The sequence below is a fragment of the Aplidium turbinatum genome, chromosome 4 (genome assembly GCF_918807975.1).
Source record: "Aplidium turbinatum chromosome 4, kaAplTurb1.1, whole genome shotgun sequence".
Classification (NCBI taxonomy): domain Eukaryota; kingdom Metazoa; phylum Chordata; class Ascidiacea; order Aplousobranchia; family Polyclinidae; genus Aplidium; species Aplidium turbinatum.
The window spans coordinates 528053-548176 of record NC_137475.1 but is presented as its reverse complement, the minus strand read 5'-3'; the positions used below and the strand labels follow the sequence as shown (position 1 = coordinate 548176).

The window sequence follows — 20124 nt, the reverse complement described above, 5'->3', positions numbered from 1 at the left end:
ATGGTGCCTGTTGAAGAGCGCTGCTTCAAACCATTGACATAATGAAGTGGTGGAGATAAAAATTCGACATAATCTCTACATTTATCATCCGCTAGATGTCGCAAATACAAATATGTTTGTTCGCTCCACACCACAGCGAGCCACTCGGTCTTCTGTAAATCGCGATGGTTACGTCACCGTGACGTAACTTTTCAAGTTAAAATGTTTATTACTCCTGGATGTGATGTCTTTGCTTTTCGACGTGGGGTGATGTGCTTGATGATGAATGGTCTTTTTCGGGAGAAGATTTCACGTCATCAGTGACCTCACCCACCAGCCAGTACGTAGTGAGCGCTCCTTTTCCCTTCATGGGGACATCCCCTCTGAGCTGCAGTTGGAAGCTTTGATATTTATCGAGAAGTTGCTTCGTAGACTCCGACACGTGGATAGCAAGAGCTGCAAGAAGATGATGGTTAGGTAACAATACAACCACGCGGCAAGACGAGGTTTCAATGCGATAAGCTTAACTCATTCCAGACAGAGATGCGAGCGAGAAAACTTCAAGATCAAGCGACGTCTCTTCGATTCGCGGGATGTGCAGTTCAGTATTATATTTTAAGGGCAGCTTTTATTCAGCGACATCTAGCAGATGAAACAATTTCACAGGCAACTACATTTCAACGCAGAAACTTCACTCTGGTAATCTCAGTGAACGAGTCTGCATCAATGGTTCAAAGTATCTACAAGTATGAAAAACTACCAGGATTAAGTTGATAAGAGTTCTTTCATTCCAAGGACAAATATTCCATAATTTAATCAACATTTGCCCCATGTCATGATCTAAGTACTTGGAAACTCATGAACAAGCATCCCAAGATCAGACACGAAGCCAATCTACCATTTTGAAAGCAGTTGTTGTTTTGGCCGGCGCCATGTCTAGAAACACAATTTCGTGATGATCGAAGATTGTTGTGGCTTAGTTAACTCATGTTTTGGAAACAGTACTGGAGAACATTTTTTTATTTATTGTTTGTTGTATCACATTTTTCAACTGATTGTTAATAGAATTTTTGCGCCGATTCTAAATATGAAGTCGGTGTTTGTCCACAACCTTTAGTTTTCATGCGATTTGAAAATGTAATTTTTATGGAAACGTATTCGTGAATGCTCATATTGTTGAACCATAGGCATACGAAGCCGAGCAACGTTATCAAGTTTAACATATTAAAGTTTATTACATTTACATAAACATAAAACTACGCAACAAATTAAGTATCGAACGTTTTCGACATCACAAGATGTCCTCTTCAGGAATAATATACATACAATTTTTACTACATCTGAATAAAATACAATGGTTATTATAACTATAAACAGGAAAAACAAAAAATTGTACTGTACTTCAAACTCAACGATATAGGCTCCACGAGAATCAAAGGTAACTGCATCAAAAGGTGTTAAACAGATCACATGATATGGTAGAAAGGCAAGGTACAAAAAAACTAATTTTAAAATACAGAGAGCAAGAAAGACGAGCCGCAAGCACACAATTGTCTGTTCAAAGGTGGATTGTTACGTTTTATGTACAAGGCTTCTAAGATTTTAGTTTGATACTCAGACCTGCCTCTGGACATGATCTCAAATTGTTTTATAGAAACGTTGTTTTTGCATACTGTACACGAGAAAATGTGATCTTTAATGGCACTTTTCTGTATGAAATTCAAATTCAAGTGTTCCCCAGCTCTAGTCGATAAATGTCTTGTCTCATATTGTTATACGTGGGTATCTTCACTTTGGTCTCGAAGTCACAAACACCACAGCGTACCATCTCACAGTCAAAAACACTCAAATAACTTTTGTCCCCTTTACATATTAGCAGATTAGTCAACTCATTTTGTGTTTGTAAGATTTAGCACATGCGAAGTACCACTGGGCACATGCGAAGTACCACTGGGCACATGCGAAGTACCACTGGGCACATGCAAAGTAGCACATTCGTGAGACTTTGGAGGCAGGCATGCCGAACATTGTGCACGACTCCATTGTTAACAGAGAAAAGATGTTTTCCTCACTTCGCACAAAACTCGGATTGATGAAACAGTTTGTATAATCACTGCACAAAGATAGTGAATGTTTTCAGTATAGGCTACACTTTCTGCATTTCTTAAGCTGATTTTTGCCAAAATATCCCCGGCCAAAACCAAGGCAGAATCTGATGTGTTTGATGGACCTCAGATTGGCACGCTTGTAGATGATGAGGATTTAAAAACTGAACAACAAGGAGAAAGCAGCATGCAAAAAACTTTCTTGGTAACAAAGCAACATATAACTACCAAGTTGTGGTCATTACAACGACTTTTGTTATGTTAGGTGCAAAAAGAACATTTGACATTGTTTTCCATCATTGTGGACAGTCAACAGTGAATTGCTGATACTCTGATTTGCAAATTTTTTAAATGTTTCAGAGTTGAGTGTTGTCGTCACTCAAAATGATTTTCTATGCCTCTTTTGACGTTTTCATACAACTCATTCATCAATCCAATTTTGTGACTACTTATTGACCAGCGGCCACGTGCGTCCCTCGAAGGCTTGGGGTACAGTTTGCTAAGCATACACAAGCTTGCTCAGCTGATTCGACTCACAGAGACTGTAGTTTCACAGTAGAATAACACATCGTTTGCGTTGCTGTGCACTTGTGTGCAGTTGTTGCCACATGAGACTGCATCAACGGGTGGTGATTGGGTTTGGATGTTATAGTCTATTTTAGACTATTTATCAAAAAAATTTCTGTAGTTTTACTATAAGTTACGCTTGTGTTTGGTTGTTTATTAAAACTGTTGTGAAAAAACAGGGAGTCTTTGGGTCGCCCCTCCAAAAACGTTGTATACTTTGTTGGAAAATATTGAATTGTAAAAAAAACTTTAACTTTTGGAAAGAAACCAACTGCTGCACATTTGAATTGAGCCGGGGCAAGTGTCTGTGGCAATGCAACAAAAATGTTGTTCTCCAGTGTAATCTTTTACTTTTATGTCAAAATATTGTGTGTGTCTAGTCTTTGTTTGTCATGTCAAGCTCTGAAAAGCATCTTTCCTACAACCTCGCAAGTGATAACTTCCTATCAGCGGCGTATCCTTGCAATAAGAACAAATTTGCTGACGTGTGGCTACGTCAAGAAAGGTTGTCTTGACAGAAACAGATCAATGTGCACTGTGCAAAAGCGATTCACTTTCAATTTTGTAGAAGACTATTTCGATATCAGTCCCATTTCTAGCTACACCAAAGCGTATAAAAACAATGAATACGCTGTTGCAAGCGAGCCACCTTGTCCGGGGTTGTTGTAAGTGGAATTGTGTACAAAAGAATCGTTTGAAAAACCACTTTCGCGAATAAGTTATGAAGAAAATGCGAATTATTAAACTGAAAAATAAAATCATTAAATCCTCACCGACACCATTGGACTCCATCCGGGACGCTGTGTTGACTGTGTCGCCGAACAAACAATAACGAGGCATCTTCAGCCCCACTACCCCGGCACAGCACGGCCCTGGAATAGTTTTTTGTTTATTATAAACCTCACCACTTTACAGCAACCTCTGGTCAATTGTGCTTTTCAATAAATTTGCTACTTCTATGATTAACAATTAATTTCGTTTCTCACCAGTATGAATTCCAATCCTCAGTTTCAATTGGTCGCTTGGTCGATGACGTATCTTGAAGTTGCTGACCGCTCGGAGGAGCGCGAGAGCAGTGCGCGCGATCTCCCTTGCGTGACGTATCCCGTTACGCACCGGTAGGCCCGACACGAGCATGTACGCGTCACCGATTGTCTCCACCTGGGAACGTAATCAGAGTTAGAAGTGAACCTTGGTTGCGAGTTCGAACCTCGGTCGGGTCGGTAGCGAGATGTCACCTTGTAAACGTCGAAGTTGTCGATGATAGCGTCGAAACAAGTGTACAAATCGTTGAGGAGAGACACGATCTGCATCGGGCTCGACGCGGCCGACAATGACGTAAAACCGACGATGTCGGTGAAGCAGATGGTGACGCTTTCGAAAGCTTCAGCGGGAACCGCGTCGCCGCGTTTGAGTCGATCGACGACAGATCTGTGAGGAATTGTTGAAGGTTAGAAAGTGGTAAAAGATTTCAATTTTCAGAGCAAACAAGTTTGCATGAAACAAAAATCAGCGTTGAACTCTCGTTTGTTCATCGCGCAGCTGCATCGATGCTTCTGCAAAGAAATATCGTGCGGCGTAGGAAGATTTCGTCAAACCTCAAAATATTTTCCATTTCTGATCTTATTATAAGCAACAAACAGCGACTCACTGCTAAGTGACGTCATAATGAAAGAACAAGTTGTTGCTCACAAGACGTTTACGATTAGTCAGCGATGAGACGACGGCACGCAATAGCAACCTACGTCAACGTCGGATCATCGTAACAATGACAATTATTGTAATGTCAGAATTATCGAGACCAGCATTGGATATGTTATTGAACAGATTGTAAAAATATTGCAAAATAAATGTTGGAAACACTGACAAACATCACGTACATAGTCAACCGCAAATTGACGTCATAAAGCAAGAACCAGATGAGTTTACCTCTATCTTGATTAACCGGCAGAACTCTACTACGGTTGAAACAATTGCCACCGGTTTGTACTTCGGTGTGACAATCTCATCAATTCCTGCTTGCATACAATTTCAGAGAAAACACACAGGACGGAGAACTTAGTAATGTGCAATTGTAACTGGTTGAGACTGTGTTCATCATTGTTTTGCATAATTCTCGCCACTCATGACCTAATTATTTGTGGTATTCAGTAACAGATGATGGTATTCAGTATTCATAACAGATAATGACACCGATAATCCAGCAATCAAGTTTAGTCAACAAACTAAGTGCAAAGTCCTGCTTTACAACGAGAAACAATCTATCGCGGATTGTTCCAGCTGTGAGTAACTTCATAATTTCTTCACATCAGAGAGTAACTTCATTATAAAAGTTTTCACCAAACTCGTTTAAATCAACTCACACTGGAAGCATTTGGTACAAAAGATCATCAGCTTTTTGCTTTTCCTCCATGTAAGCTGCTGTTCTCTCCTCCACAAGACCTTCCAGGTTGATCGCGTATTGCTCCATCCTGTGGAGAAGATTCTCTACCAGATTCCCAGGATTCTCCCTGAATAAACAACTCATAAAACATCACAAAAGGAGAGGAGAGATTTGAAGATAATCGGATCATGACTTGTTTGAAGATTACCAGGATGTTCACCATTGGTGGAGGAGGTTTGGAGAACTTTTGATGTTAGATTGCGACTTAACTTGCTAGAATAGTCACTTTGGTTTCCTAATATTGCAGTTCAGAAGTTCATTTTACGGCTAATTCATGAAGGAAACTGCACTTTGTCAATCTTAGTGACTGGCTTTGCGTCAGTGGTTCAAAGCCTCTACAAGTATGCGAAACTGCCAGGATTGATCTTGTACTTTGCGGGCTCAAGGGAATTATTTCTTCAATAAATGCCACAATGTGATCACAATTGGCTGAAAAATTCATTTGGTGCAAGTCAGGCACAATTAGCAGGCAAAATTGGTTAGAGCATTGCTGAACAAACAAATTCTGGATAAAATCAATTCCTCTTAAAGATTTAGAGTCATACCATTGGGCAGTTAGCAAGAAGTCACTTTTTATTTGTGAATTATTTTGAAAACTTTTCAACAGTAAAATTCAATCAACCGTGACCAAGCTTTGTCACGTGATGGAAGATTGATGCTTGTGTATAAAAATCATCCACAAGGGCGCGCGAGAGGCACTACACAATTGGGCAGTCGGCTACTTTGGTCATTCTGTGCACGACGAGTTGAACGCGATGCGCACGCCGCACAGTGCAGTGTGAGGTCATTCGTGATCGCACTATCTCGCCTCACCATCTATGACTGCACAAGTATTTGCGAAAGATGATTGGTGCAAAACAATGAGACACAAAGCAACTCCGTGCAAAATCCACAACAGATACACTTCGGTTGCAAAAACATAAACAAAAAACATTTTGAGAAAATTTGTCAAAAGTTTCGTTTCCTAAAATGTTAATTATTAAACTTACCAAGGTACGAAAAATAATTTTCGATCCAAAAAATAATTTTGAAACCTTTTATTGATATTTTTCAGTCGTCAAAAATATCAAAATTAATTGGAAAATTATCAGCTCATGGGTCATACTTTGAAACAACCCAAGTTCAAAAAAATAAGTATTTGCAAACAATGCTCACTTGTTAAGTTTCTCGATTATTCTCTTCGTTGAAAAGAAGTCTGGTCTCTCATTGGGGTCTTCATGCCAACACTTTTGCATCAAATTGCAAATATCCTCACAGAGGATCGACAGATCGATCATGGGTCGGAAGTAGGGCGGGAAACCGCATCGAATCTTTGAGATGATTTCTGACAAAGCAGTGTTTGAAGTGAACTGAAATACTCTTGTGATGACACAATATGCTGATTGTGATGTAACACTCTACTGTAGTATTAACAACTGTTTGCACAAAACACTGCCTAGGGCGCGATAATCTGTTCCCCCTTGCCACATTTGCAGGTCGCATAAGCCACTACCAGCTGAACGAAATATTGCAATGCTAGTACAAAGTAGGTTGGTTTAAACTGAAGACTTTCAAAAAGCTTTTTCAGTCCAACAATAAATGTTCCCAAAAACAGGCAATTATTTTCAATTAAAATATTTAAAAAGGTTAAATCAAACATAGTTATTACTATCTGAAGCCTTTCCAAATTGTTTCACCTAACGGATCATCAGAAGGTCTTATTCCGTTAGGTTAAGGCTTCGGATAGTAATAACTATATTTGATTTAATTCGCTCTGCTTTGCTTTTTTGCTTAGCATTGAGCACTTTTTGTAGTACATGTATTAATAGTTTTCATTGTTTTTAAAAATGTTAAATGTATCAAGTTTAATAAGGGGTTGAACTCACAAACCCTCCCTTTTGTTCTCAATACAAGCCATTAACCTTGATTAGACATTTGAGCCTCTCCCAAGAAGAAAGGTCCTTTCCTGAGTGCGATCTCTTGCAAGATGATTCCGAAGCTGTAGACATCTCCCTTCTGGGAGCCGATGAATGTGTTGGAGGAACATCGTAGCAATTCTGGGGCTGTCCACAGTTTCTCTGAACAAACAACATCAAGGTTCATACAAGTAACAAGAAGAAATCAAAGTCAAGAAATGTTGGGAATGAAAAGGTTCATTATATTTGTTGGGACAATTTTTTCCTTCCTCATGTTGCCAGATGTCTGATCCTGACACAAGAACCGGCACACACTTGGTTTCGATTCATTCCTTTCAAGGGACAATGAGCACGTGAGTGTGAGTGAGAAAACGACACAAGATGTAGCAACGTGCGTGGTACAATGAAGAGCTTGTACTCACTTTCACAATCCCTCTCGGACTCCACATCTGATGAGAGGTTGCGGAAGGATTTCAATCCATAATCCGTGATCTTCAGGACAAATCTCGAGTCCACGACACAATTTGTAGATTTCAGGTTGCCATGGCAATGGATGGCGCTGCCATGGAGGAAGCGCATTCCTGGGATCAACAAAACATGATTTATGAATCTGCTTGCCAGAAACCACGAAGACTTCTCATCTTCTCTAATGGAAGATAGATGATGATCTCTCCTCCAACCAAATTTGATCATGTAAAAGTGTTTACCTTTGACCAAGTCATTCATGAGGGAGACTCTGAACATCCAATCCATGGTGATCTCTTCATTGAGGAGGATGTCCTTCAAACTTCCCTTCCCGCAATATTCAGTGAGAATGCAAATGTGTGGCCACTCCAGACAAGCTCCTTCAAACCTGGTCAGGTGCTCGTGAGTGACGTCACGCATCTAAACAAGTGATGATTGATCATGTGTGACGAAGAGAAGTTGATCAAGCGTGACCTTGTTGTTTAATTCCGCTTCATTTGCGAGAGGAGATGACGACATTGCTATCATGCATACGTCATTACCATTAGGCCACGTCATTACTTACGTGTTTCAGTTCCATGAGAACTTCCCGCGTCAATTCAACTTTCTTCCTATTGGTCAGTTTCAAGACGACGGTCTTGTCCTGCAACAACCTTCAGTTATTTCAGTGGTTCTCAAACTTTTGTTCTTGTGTCGCTCTTGGATAATTGGAGCGACGCACAGTTTGAAGGCATTTAAACTTCCAAAGAAATGCTACCAACCTTGTACAATCCGATGGTGGTCAATCCCCCCCACGCTCTCTCGCTTATCAATGAACCCGCGCTCGTCTTCCGCTGAAAACGCGATAATCGGTTAGTATGATGACGTCACAAAGGTCAGAAATACTCAATCGACAAGCAAGTCCTTTTCATCTACGAACTTTTAGCTACAACAGATTATTCTATGTCGCTAGTGGCTTGCGTCATCAGCATCGATATTACGTCATAATAACTCACGTCATCGCCATGTGGCCATTCAATCTTCCGAGGGTTTAGCGATCGCTTTCTCTTCCATTGGATAGCGCGTTTTGTTACGACTGCGGGAGAAAAAGAAGACGCGGTCCGTGACAGAGAGTCACCCTCGCTCGGGATGATGTCTCCCTCACCCAGGTTTCCTCCAAGCGCTTTCGTGGTTGATATTGGCCACGTGATTTCGCTCCAGCAGACCCGCCAAAGTTGACTTTCATGTTCCTTCTTCAGCTTATGCCTCCTGCAAAGCGTATATCGCGATCAGAGTCGCCTTACCCAACTCTACAACGTCATAGACATACACGTGGAACTTTGTCAGTCATTTGGAAATTTCCCAACCAGTCTAAATTTCTCAAGTACATGCAGCTCCACACACAATTAAAATTTTGTCTCGTTTTTATCAGTTCAAGGAAAATGTCTAAAAATCTATTGTTGAGAGTAGAGAGTTGTCTTGGAATGCTTCAAAGTTTCGGATGAGATGATGGTTTGCAAGAGCGACGATTATTTAAACCAAATGAAAATCGATTTCAGTTTCAATTTCAAACTTCAGCGAAAAATTGAGATTTTCTTAGACAAGTTGTGCTAAAAAAGGTCTTAAATTTGTTAAAAATAAAAGCTTAAAAAGGGCAGAAATTTGTCACTAAGCTAGGACATAACAATCATCTGAGATGGATCCAAAATACAAGAAAGTGGTGGCTAATCTTCTTCTTCATCGTGTGTCACACGGCCGTAGCCCAGAGCATCACGCAGGCTCTTGCTCTACCGTTGAACTCGGCCAAATTCTGCGCAGAGCACCTTGCTTTTAGGTCAGGGCATTCGAGTAGATGTTGCATCGTTTGCTCCTGTCCACATTTACAACTTGTGCTTCCCAAGGAATATCCCCAGTGTCGCATTAACGTCTTACATCTTCCAATACCAGTTCTTAAGCGGTTGAGGCATCTCCAATACTTCCACGGTTCACGCTTTCCGGGAAGAAGGCCCTCCACTGGTGAGAGCTCCATATTGGCCAATGTCGGTCCGGGTGCCAGTCCCTCCTGCCATAGTTTAACCTGCACATTGGCGGCGACATCATCTTGACCTAATGGGACAATGGTGGCTAATCATGATGTACTGTATTATTAGTTGCTAATAATATTAATGATGATTTATGACTGGTGATAATGATAATGTGCATTTGTACTGATAATTATGATTTGACGATGAAGCTGACGCAATGCTGTCAAGTGACCTCTACCTCACTAAAACAAAGCCGCGTCACACAGGAATGACAAAAGACTGATAGCTGGTACCACAGTAAAAATTTAACTTCACCATGCAACCAAAAGGGAAAAGAAACCGGTTTTAATGATGAAAAGTACCGGTGTATGATGGGACTGAGATGCATAATTCGATAGTCTATGTGAGAACGGCAAGTCGCAGTCGGACTAAACTCGGTACAGGTGTACCAGGAAACATTTATTGCATTGACCCATGATCAAGAGAAGGATCGACAAAGGATACAAACTGATGTGAATAAATCAATAAGTGAATAAAAAAAATATCAGTAACCTTTTAAATCAAATATAGTTGTTGCTATCTAAACTCTTTGACAGCCTGTTTCACTTAAAAGAGGACCATCAGAAGGTCCTTCTTCAAATTATTCAAATTACATGACTTTTAACTCTTTTTTATTAGTTTAAGGAAACAAGAAGTATATTTTCTATGTTCATGTTGTTCTGAAGAGGATTCAATATCCGAAATCTCGATCTGCAACATAATAATTTGTTTTTTGGACCTTGTCGTACATTTACCGACAATATTGAATTACCTGACATTGCATTCTATAGATCGGCAGTTGGGCTTTCTAGCACCGACTTGACTGGGCGTGCAGTTGTTCTCTGATACGTTAAATTGCCTATCCCAATATTTTGCAGTTTATTTGAAAAGTTCATGTCCTCACCTGTAAGCTAGTATCAAGACGATGACCACTACTGTTGCCATGGTGATGACAGATATGACGATCGCTTCAACTGCTGTGAGATCTATCAGACGTGCAAATAAATAAAATTCAAATTAAGTTGCAAGCAGCTTCTGTTGTCACAAACACTTATTCGTTCACAATCGCGCAGTTGAAGAAGTCACAAAGACGATTGTGTCATCTTTGTAAGGTCATCACAATGGTAAGTATGGACTCACGCGGCTTGGTACATTTCTTCCCATCAAATCCACATGTAGGCACATCTAGGGGCGGGGCACCTCCCCTCCAATGGGCTTTGCGATGCTCATAGTAGTGACCTCTGGTGGAGTCGAACTCTCCGATTATTTGGAATTCACCTGGGAAGCGATGACGTCACAATAGTTTAAATGTATATCGCTGTGAAGATCTGCGGCTTCCGTCAGAGCATCATTGTCCGTTTGGCGGCTGTTAAGGTCGAATAATAAAACATTCGAAGAACGGTTGTGGCTTTTCGACGTTTCTCAAAAGATCGCGCTAAAGTTGACAGATCGTGAGACTTGAGAGGCGACTACATAAAAGCGAGATCTTGCATGTGTGCGAACAGAAGAGTTGACAGTGTTGTAAATCAGGAATCCACAGACAATTACCTTGTTTCGGATTCAAGTTCCAGACGGAGAAGCAGAATCTTCGGTCGCCCTTCTCGTCGAACGACATCGGCCCCGTGACCCCTGCGCACACCATTGTTAGGCATCAAGCGGCCATTGTTCAATCATTATCACTTTATAGCTACGACTCCATGAAACTTCACATGTAACTGTTTAATCAAACAAAACAACACTCTATTGATACTTCACTGCTAAACAAACCTAGGTGTCCGACGTTTTCTTCGTAAAACAATTCTTCGTAAGCAATTCTTCGTAAAACAATTTTTCGTAAAGTTAATTCTTTGTAAAACAATTCTTCCCAAAGCATTTATTCGTGCATGCAATGGAGATTTGATGTATACGAAGAAATGCTTTACGAAAAATTCTTTTACGGATTTCATTTCACCAACAACTGTTTACGAACAATTGTTTTACGAAGAATTGCTTACGAAGAATTGTTTACGAAGAATTCGTCTATAACCACAAACCTACCCAGGTGTACAGGGACTGAGGGGTCTCGGGTATTCCCAAAATGTGATAGCAACCCGATGAAAGTAATTTTATTCAATTCAGTAAAAGTTTAACTTTAAGAAACTGCCACATCGAAGGTTTTCATGCCATCTTCCATGGTATTCCAACAGCACTCCCGATCAATGTGATGACAATTTCCCACCAGTGCAGGCAGTAGGCTATGAAGCAGATACTGGAGGAAGTTTGAAAACATGTCAGATACAAACAAGAGCAGACATAGAAAAGCGTGCACTCGGCTCTTGTTGACGATGATTGGGTTTGTTTGTTTTTGTTTTAAACAAACACACTTGGCGCCGCCGCGAGCAGGTGTGCGCGATTGTTGTGACGTCACCTGCAAACTGCTTGCCGATGACGTAATTGTTGCTGAGGAAAAGTCCATCAGGGAAGGGGTTGCGTGATGTAGAAGGTTCCTGGGACCCAATTGCAACTCTCCCTTTTGGTTGGGGGAGAATGTTTCCATAGAGGGAGCTGTTGAGCACATGGGCCAGCATCAGGAGGGAGTCATGGAGATAGGCAGGATAGAGATTCTTCTGTTTAAATATAAAAAATAATCTGTTGAAGATTAAGGAAACTTTGTTTCATCTCGCAGAAAAATGATTTCCAGGCTTTCCAACCACCACAAGGAAAGATATCAATCGAACAGTCGGTTAAAATGGACCGGGAAAGATGGTGGAACATCGAGAAGTGCGAAACGCAGAAGAATATCCACAAGTAACCAAATGATGAGCAGCAGTCAAAAACAAAATTTGAAATATAAATCTTTGAATTCTATCTCAGGAGTGCGTTCGGCATGAGCTGTTCTGGAGGAGTCGAAGTTTGATCTTCATAATGAAGTTGATTCGAAACGAAATATTGTTAAGCATTTGATATACATAAAAATTTACGATATATATAAAAAAAAATAACAGTAACCTCTCAAATACATATAGCTCCACACAAATTTGCATGACTTTTTACTCTTTTTTATTTCTTTGAAAATAATGTCTAAAAAGACATCACTCTTAGACACCCAATACAAACGAATTTATTTTGACACGAGTCAGTTCAATCATAAACAGCTAAATATCGATTTCGATCAGTTATGAGCTAGATCAGCCCAGTGGTGACAACCGAGATGAAGAAGAGTGCGATGGAGTAGAAGAATCTATGAAGTTATCTTGAAACCACTTTATGGATGCGAAGGAAATTTAATTCATGGAACTCTAAATAATAATTTTTACACATCACCAAAGATTATGATCAAACTTTACCTGGAAATATTCATCCGCGCTTTCCACTCCGAATCTCAACTGCTCCAATCGAACGATCTCTTGCGCCACCGCGTGGGAAACATCGGATTTTATGTGATCGAAATAGACCGTCCTGTGTGACGTCAGATGAAAGTACAATGGTCAAGCGGTTTCCAATAGCAACAAAACACTTGTGTTGATGTTTGAGATGGTACGGCAGGAAACGAAACTTGTTGTAAGATCAATAATATTTTCCATAATAATCTCAACATGCATCGCCTCGCTTGTAAATCATTTCTGACCCAAAAGTCCACCGCTATGTTGAATGTTGGCGCTTGAAGACAAGAATTAGGGTTGAAATAAAGTTTATTCTAATTGTATTTGAATAGCTGCTTTTGGAAGCATGAGCGTTGACGACAAGAAAAATTGAATAAAAACCTGAAATTAAAATGTAGCTACTTCTGGTGCGGCGGCGAGATGCCGTCGATATTGAGATTATTACGCCACAATCTTAAAAGAAACATTTCATTTCTTACTCTGTCAACTTCTTTTTCAAATTACTGATGAACTCCTCCATGTCCGAGCTCTTCTTCCGCTGCAACGTCACAATGAGAGCGTTTTCTAAACTTCTTCTGAGTCTTGGAATCTAGTTCAATTCAGTTGTTTTTATTTTTACCATCACAGCAATACACGTCAACACAGCAATACACGTCAACACAGCAATACACGTCATCACAGCAATACACGTCATCACAGCAATACACGTCATCACAGCAATACACGTCAACACAGCAATACACGTCAACACAGCAAAGGTCGCAAAACCACGATAGTCTCTCACAGAGGAGCGATTAAAACAAAAGAATTCGTTTTTCATTGCTTCAACATCTGAGAACGTTGCATGAATGTAGAAATGTCAAAATTTGCAAGCCGGGTTTTGTTTCTCAAAGTGTTTGTCACCTTCTACAATGATAAGATGTTTTGCTATCGCTCGGTGCCAGTGTTGTGGTGGATTAACATAAAGTGACCTTTCACCTCGCCAATGACAAACTTAATCTGTCACGTGATGTCATGGAACCACTCATGGGTGAATAACATCATGACGTCACTTATCTCACCCCCCAGCTTATTGTTGTAAGACAAAAATAGATAGATTGTTGCAAAGAATTGCCGCTGCAAGGGAATAGTTCAATTACAAGCCACCTTCCTACCATCTGTCGACACCACTTTGTTCGTGTTGTAGGTGAACTACGCTATTGTGACGTATGTCAGCCCCTTATCTCTGCTGCACAACATCACCTCCACAACTGAAGATGAACCGGACCACATCAATATCTTCAACAATTTCTGTTCAATCACAAGTCAACAGCAAATCTCAAACAATCCGATTATTTGATTCATGGCCGACTACAGAGGGGCCATGGGTGATTTTTGAAGGGTTTTTGACTCTAACTCGTGAAATGTCCTTATTTTTTCTTGGGCAGACTAGGGTTTTAAGATATTTAAATTTTTGTTGTTCAAATTTGACCAATGCCGACGCAAATGCAAAGTAATTCGACCTGATGGTCACGATTTTGACCTCAAGCTTACACAATGCGGATTTCACAACGCATTGTGATTACCAGTTGCATTTTAGAAACGTGTTTTATGACTTAATACGTAAAATATTAAAGTGCGAATCTTTTGAAAACCTGAAGTAGCAAAGAAAACGAAAAAGACTCGGAATCAGTGCAGAAACATCATCTACCAAGGTAATCCGTAAGTTACTCCTTATTTGAAAATACTCACAATTTGTTCAAATCCTGCAATATTATTTCTTAATTTTTGTTTGTAAGATACTTAATGTTTGGCAATTACTGTAAATCTATGATCTTGTTTTCTTTTCAGATATCTTATGTGAATTCGTTTCTTAACTTTGTTAATTTGTTTGAAATTTTAAAGCCCTACGAAAATGGCTGGACGTTTCACTGTGCAGGAACGTGCCCAGATAGCTGCACGTTACGAAGTTTGGAGATCCATTGTTTGTGAACTTGTGTGAACTTGTGACAGTTATGACGAGTTTGTGAACTGTCATAACTGTCACTACTGGGCAGGAGAAGATCCTCGTGTTACCAGTGAAAAAATGCAGAATCGACCCAAGGTAACGGTATGGTGTGGAATGACTTCGGATAGGATTGTGGGTCTGTTCATCCTTCATGATACCATGAATGCCGAAAGGTACCTCTTCATGCTGAAAAATGAAGTTTGGCCAAATCAGTGCTTGGGATAATATTGAAGATTTAATTTTCATGCAAGATAGAGCTCCTCCACACTTTGCTATTGTTGCTCGAGAATGGCTGAATGCCCAGTTTCCAGAAAAATGGATGGGTCGTCGTGGTTCACACGAATGGCCAGCCAGAAGTCCTGATTTAACACCCTGCGACTTTTTTCTTTGGGGTTGGTTAAAAGAACAAGTCTACTCAACAAAACCAAAAAATTTGGAAGAACTTGAAGCGAGAATACGTGAAGTTATGAGTTCCATCCCGCCAGAGTTTCTTGTAAAATCAGTTGATGCTGTTCATGGTCGACTTGAGAAGCTTGTGGCGAATGATGGTGGCCATATTGAATTTTAAATAAAATTCCATGCAATATATTTTCTTCGCATATTCAGTAATTGGAGAAATTACACTTCAAGAATAAATTACAATTATTTTAGAATAGGGAGTTACTTTCGAATCACCCTGTAGAAAGGTTTATTTGTATCTCTGATTAAAAAAATTAGTTAAAATTTGTTGACCAGTGATTTGTATATCCCACCCATCATGTTGTAACAAGAGACAGAGTGGGACGGGAACCAACAACCTACCGATCCACACGTAGACCGACAACTTTCATGGATGTGTCTTTTCAAACTAACGATACCTACCGCTACTTTGTCACCGCGCGGCCCCATCGCCTCCCAAGGTCTTGGTCCCAACTTGTTGTCCAGATCGATTATGACGTAAGCGTATGCGTCATCAAACCCGTAGGTATCCGCGTGCATCATGAAGTCTCGAACGGTGTAGTCTTCCGCGCTGATGACAACCACTTCAAAGAAGAAACAGAACTTTGTTACTGGTGAAGTCGCAAACGGTTATAATACAAGTCAAATATATTTCAATATTTTTAGTAAATTTATACTTTCTGATTATTAGCATCATCTAGTGGCGGTTTGTTCATTCGACACACCAAGCCGGTTTACTTTGACATGAGCAATTCCGCAAAAAAATGCAATCACAAAAAAATTAAGCAGTTGGCTATCACAGAATCCACTAAACGAGGATGATGAAACTGCATCGTTGCATCAACAAGCTGAGAAATTGTTAGGGTTAAGAAACTTATCGCAGTTTAGCTTCTGAAAACTTATGATTTAGGCCTAAAGATTATTTACACAACATTTATCAACATGAACAAAAAAAGAGCACAAAATGCAGCAACTCAATTCAAGAAAGATTCAATAAAAATTTGAACTCTGCACTTTAAACTTAATGTTTGAATAAAATTGGAAACTGAAATTGTCTTCTTTTAAAATAAATAAAAAAGCGGTTAAAGTTATTACGGTGGCGCCTATGAGCCACATACGCTCATTACGCTGAAAGTTTAAGAAAAAGAAGGGCTATTGTAAAGGACTGGAAAAATGTGAAATGAGGAAGAAGGAAATATTCAAGGTACAGTGCAGAAAAGATACCTACAAAGGGGTAAAACTACCCTAAAAACACGCTGCCCTGTACTTTACCCTTGCACTCACCCCTTCCTTCGTTTCTAATATTCTCCATGATGACGTCATAGCGATAGTCACCACTCGCGGGATCGACGAACTCAGAGAGGCGCTCCTGCTCCATTTTGTATTGGGGGAAGTCCCGGATGACGCTCATGTAAACTCCCTCCCCAGTGAAGTAATGAACCCTGCAGATGACAATGGTGAAATTGTTTCGTCACAAGCATGCGATTATTGCGACAGAAGTGGCGCATCCTCTCACGCGCCAACCTCGATCAGGTAGAGGACGAATACAATATAACCGTTGGCTGCTTTGGCGAATTACGACAAATTGACAATAATTCTACAGTAACTGTTGAAAAGCTTAAGCGATCGACTCCAACTCTAAATTAATTTCTGATATTGGCCAAATTGCAAGTTGGTCAAAAGATACTTCATATGATGTGACGCAATAGTGAGCTCTGTCGAACGCGAAGATTCAACAAACATTGTAGGGGGGGGGGGGGGGACAAGGCTTGTTTGAATAAAAATACCGAATAGCCTCGATGCCGGATAACTTCGATTCCGGATAACCTCGATGACGGATAACCTCGATTCCGGATAACCTCGATGACGGATAACCTCGATAACGGATAACCTCGCTATATTAAACTTTATCAAGTCTAACAAAGTAAACTTTTAGAACAATCTCTGTAGAGTCTCCCACCTTTCCATTCCTCCATCCTCGAATACTTGCACGGCCGTTGAGGTCCAATTATAAAACCTCAGAATAGCTGACACGCAGTCCCCAACTTGGCTGGCCACTGGTCCGGTACGGATCAACGCGTTGTTTTTTTCTTCATCGATCTTCTGTTAATGATGACGCAATTGTTTAGTACCAGGCACAACATAAGTTACGATGTCAAATCGCCATCCACAATAACAATCTACAATTTCTGAAGTGATCAATCCCGTTGCTTGTTGGGAAACGAAGTTGTACTTTGATGGTCACCCGCCCAAAGTTTACCCCGAGGGTAAATTTGGCTTTATTTTTATTGACCTGTTACGCCAAACAAGCCCCCCAAGCGCCACAGAAATCAGTTTTTGCTACAAGAATTTAAGTTTGCTTGACCAACTACAAGTCAGCACGATAAGGTGGGTCGAGCCAACCAACTGAGCGACAATGAGAAAGGAAATGCGCGGAAATAAAAAGGAAGCGGATGCGTGGATCCAATTACGCGCCTCCAATCGATCGATGGCAGCCCGAATCATCCTACGCGCGAACTAGTATTATGACGCACCAATCGTCACAAGATAGCTCGCAAACCTTCTTTTCGGGACAATCCTTTTATAAATATTGGTCTTTGATGGGATCATGAAGTCAGATCTTAGAAGGTTCTCAATTACGCCAATAAAAAAGCTGTGATTGTTTATATGACACTACGTTCTGGATGGTTGCTGATTATTACGCTTCATCTATACTAGAAAGGGTTGAACAACCGGTTGGTTGCCAACCAACACGAAACTCGGCTAAGGCCTCACAATAAATTTGTGTTTACAGATGCTATTGTGACGTCATGTTGAAATTAAACAATTGAAATCTTTTCCAGGTTTGGATTCTGAGGACTCACTCTGAACGCAGTTGAGATTGCTCCCGGAGTGATGCTGAGTTTCCTCCAATGAGCGGTAAGCGATGAGACACGTGACATTGCGTAGGCATTCATTGGACCAATCAGAGCAGTCATGTGACCACTCATCATCGCGTCAACGACGGCGATTTGAGCCAACCTGGAATGCACCACGACAAGAAATCAACAAGTGAATTGTTTTCCTTTCGTCTGTGGCAACTGACGCGCACAATCATGACGTCATGCAAAACAAAGTGGCCTAGTAAGGAAGTGAACCGGTGACTTTGTATCGCAAATGCAATTCACGACAAGTAGTTATGAACCATCGATGGCCAACCACACATCACATGGCCCGTACGTAAGCTATGTGGCTTTTGTTTGTGACGTCTATAAAGCTGTTTATTAGTAAATTTTAATTGTACATTTCAATCGCTTCAAAGCGCGATCAATCGGAAAAAGTTAAAACAACAAATGATATTAATAAACTCTTTCAAACAAATTAATTTGATATTTCTGAAGCACTTTCCTTCTAAACATCATCTGCGTCGTTATATGCGCGAGTGGTTCACCTTGCAGAGGATTGTCCTTGCTCGTCTCCCGAGTCATAATACCGGAGCGCGATGTCGAATCCATCCAACAAACCCTCCGATCGCTTGATGGTTTCTATGGCGACATCGAGTGCCGGCTTTGCGAACACGTACGACCACGGATATGTGACGTAATAGTTGTCATAGAGACAGCGTACATCCGGGAAACTGGTTATGCCATTCAAGCATTTAAACGTTTCGTCATAATGCCCGAGTGTGACAGTTGAGTTGAAAATGACGTCATCAACATCGATCAGATTGTCATCATAATAGAAAGGTGGTTCCTCGCCCCACCCTGGGTAACTTTTTTCCACGAAGTTTTCAAAAGCAGCAATGCCAGGCACCATTACAGTGACGTTGATTTGTTGGCGACACGTCACAAGACGCAATATAATTAGCAACAAAAGCTTTGAGCTAGTCATTGTGACGTCACAATCAACAGTGCACGATCATTAAAAACCTTAGTTGTTGAGTGTTGCAAAAGAAAAACAATATACAATGATGTTAGTCTAAGAGACGATACACCTTGTACAGTAAACTTCGAACTTTATGTTGAAAATGACCAAGTGTTTCAACCAGTTTGCCCCAACTCATCTACAGTAGGCCTAGCCCTAGACCCTAGAACATCTGTAGCGTTTTAGTTTTCCAATGATCGTGACACAACTCTTGTGCTTTAAACATTTATTGGTTTTTGTATTTTGATAAACATCGAAGGTTTCTTCGTTGAAGAAAGCTCGCTTAGGTAGAAGACTGGCAGATAGAGAGGACAATCCTATTTCAAACTAAATCTCGTTTTGTTTTGAATCTTTTTCTTATGTTTTGTTCAAACTAATTTTGCTTTAATCATCCGTGAATGTAAATAAATATCTCCTCAGAAAAATTCTACCATAATAGACTAAATATCCCCAGGAAAACAATATTATGAAAAATATCTCCAACCGCCAACACATAAAGTATTCTTTCCAGGAAATATTTCTTCTGTAATAAACAATTGAAACCATTTGGTGGAGGGATATATTATTTCAGTGAAAGATTTTCACTAATTACCATCACTCGTACGTATAGTACACAAGAAGAACGCGTAAATTGTATTATCATTGACGATCGGTCCTTCTACGACTACAATGCCCAACTTACGCTTCAACGGATACTGAACTACATACCACAGATGACTGGATAAACTGAACTTTGCAACTATTTCTAACAACTCTCTAACTTTCTAACATCGAGCGTGCTTTCGATCACTGGCAAGCTCCTGGTCTGGGGGAGCCTCAGACAACTGAATTTGAACCACTCGCGCAGCCTCATGTTCTAAGGCTAAAAGTACCTGTAGCTTTATTGGAGCTTTTTGTGTTCTGTTGTTATTTCATCAACTTCAACCTCATCTGTTGAT

At 40.4% G+C, this 20124-nt stretch overlaps 1 protein-coding gene across 1 annotated transcript; it reads right to left on the bottom strand.

Moving 5' to 3' along the window:
* Window positions 1–105: 105 nt before the first annotated feature.
* Window positions 106–19078, bottom strand: LOC145768291 (atrial natriuretic peptide receptor 1-like). Its single transcript, XM_082579767.1, has 23 exons — window positions 18714–19078; window positions 18148–18304; window positions 17244–17383; window positions 16568–16725; window positions 15707–15894; window positions 13338–13447; window positions 12823–12934; window positions 11904–12102; window positions 11045–11125; window positions 10637–10774; window positions 10401–10482; window positions 8450–8702; window positions 8216–8287; window positions 8020–8097; window positions 7697–7874; window positions 7412–7570; window positions 6996–7151; window positions 6250–6418; window positions 5015–5161; window positions 3890–4082; window positions 3638–3812; window positions 3425–3523; window positions 106–435 (listed from the first exon to the last, which is right to left on the bottom strand). The coding sequence occupies exons 1-23, from the start codon at window positions 19076–19078 to the stop codon at window positions 209–211; spliced, it is 3636 nt and encodes a 1211-aa protein (XP_082435893.1). The 3' UTR covers window positions 106–208.
* Between the last annotated feature and the right edge of the window lie 1046 nt (window positions 19079–20124).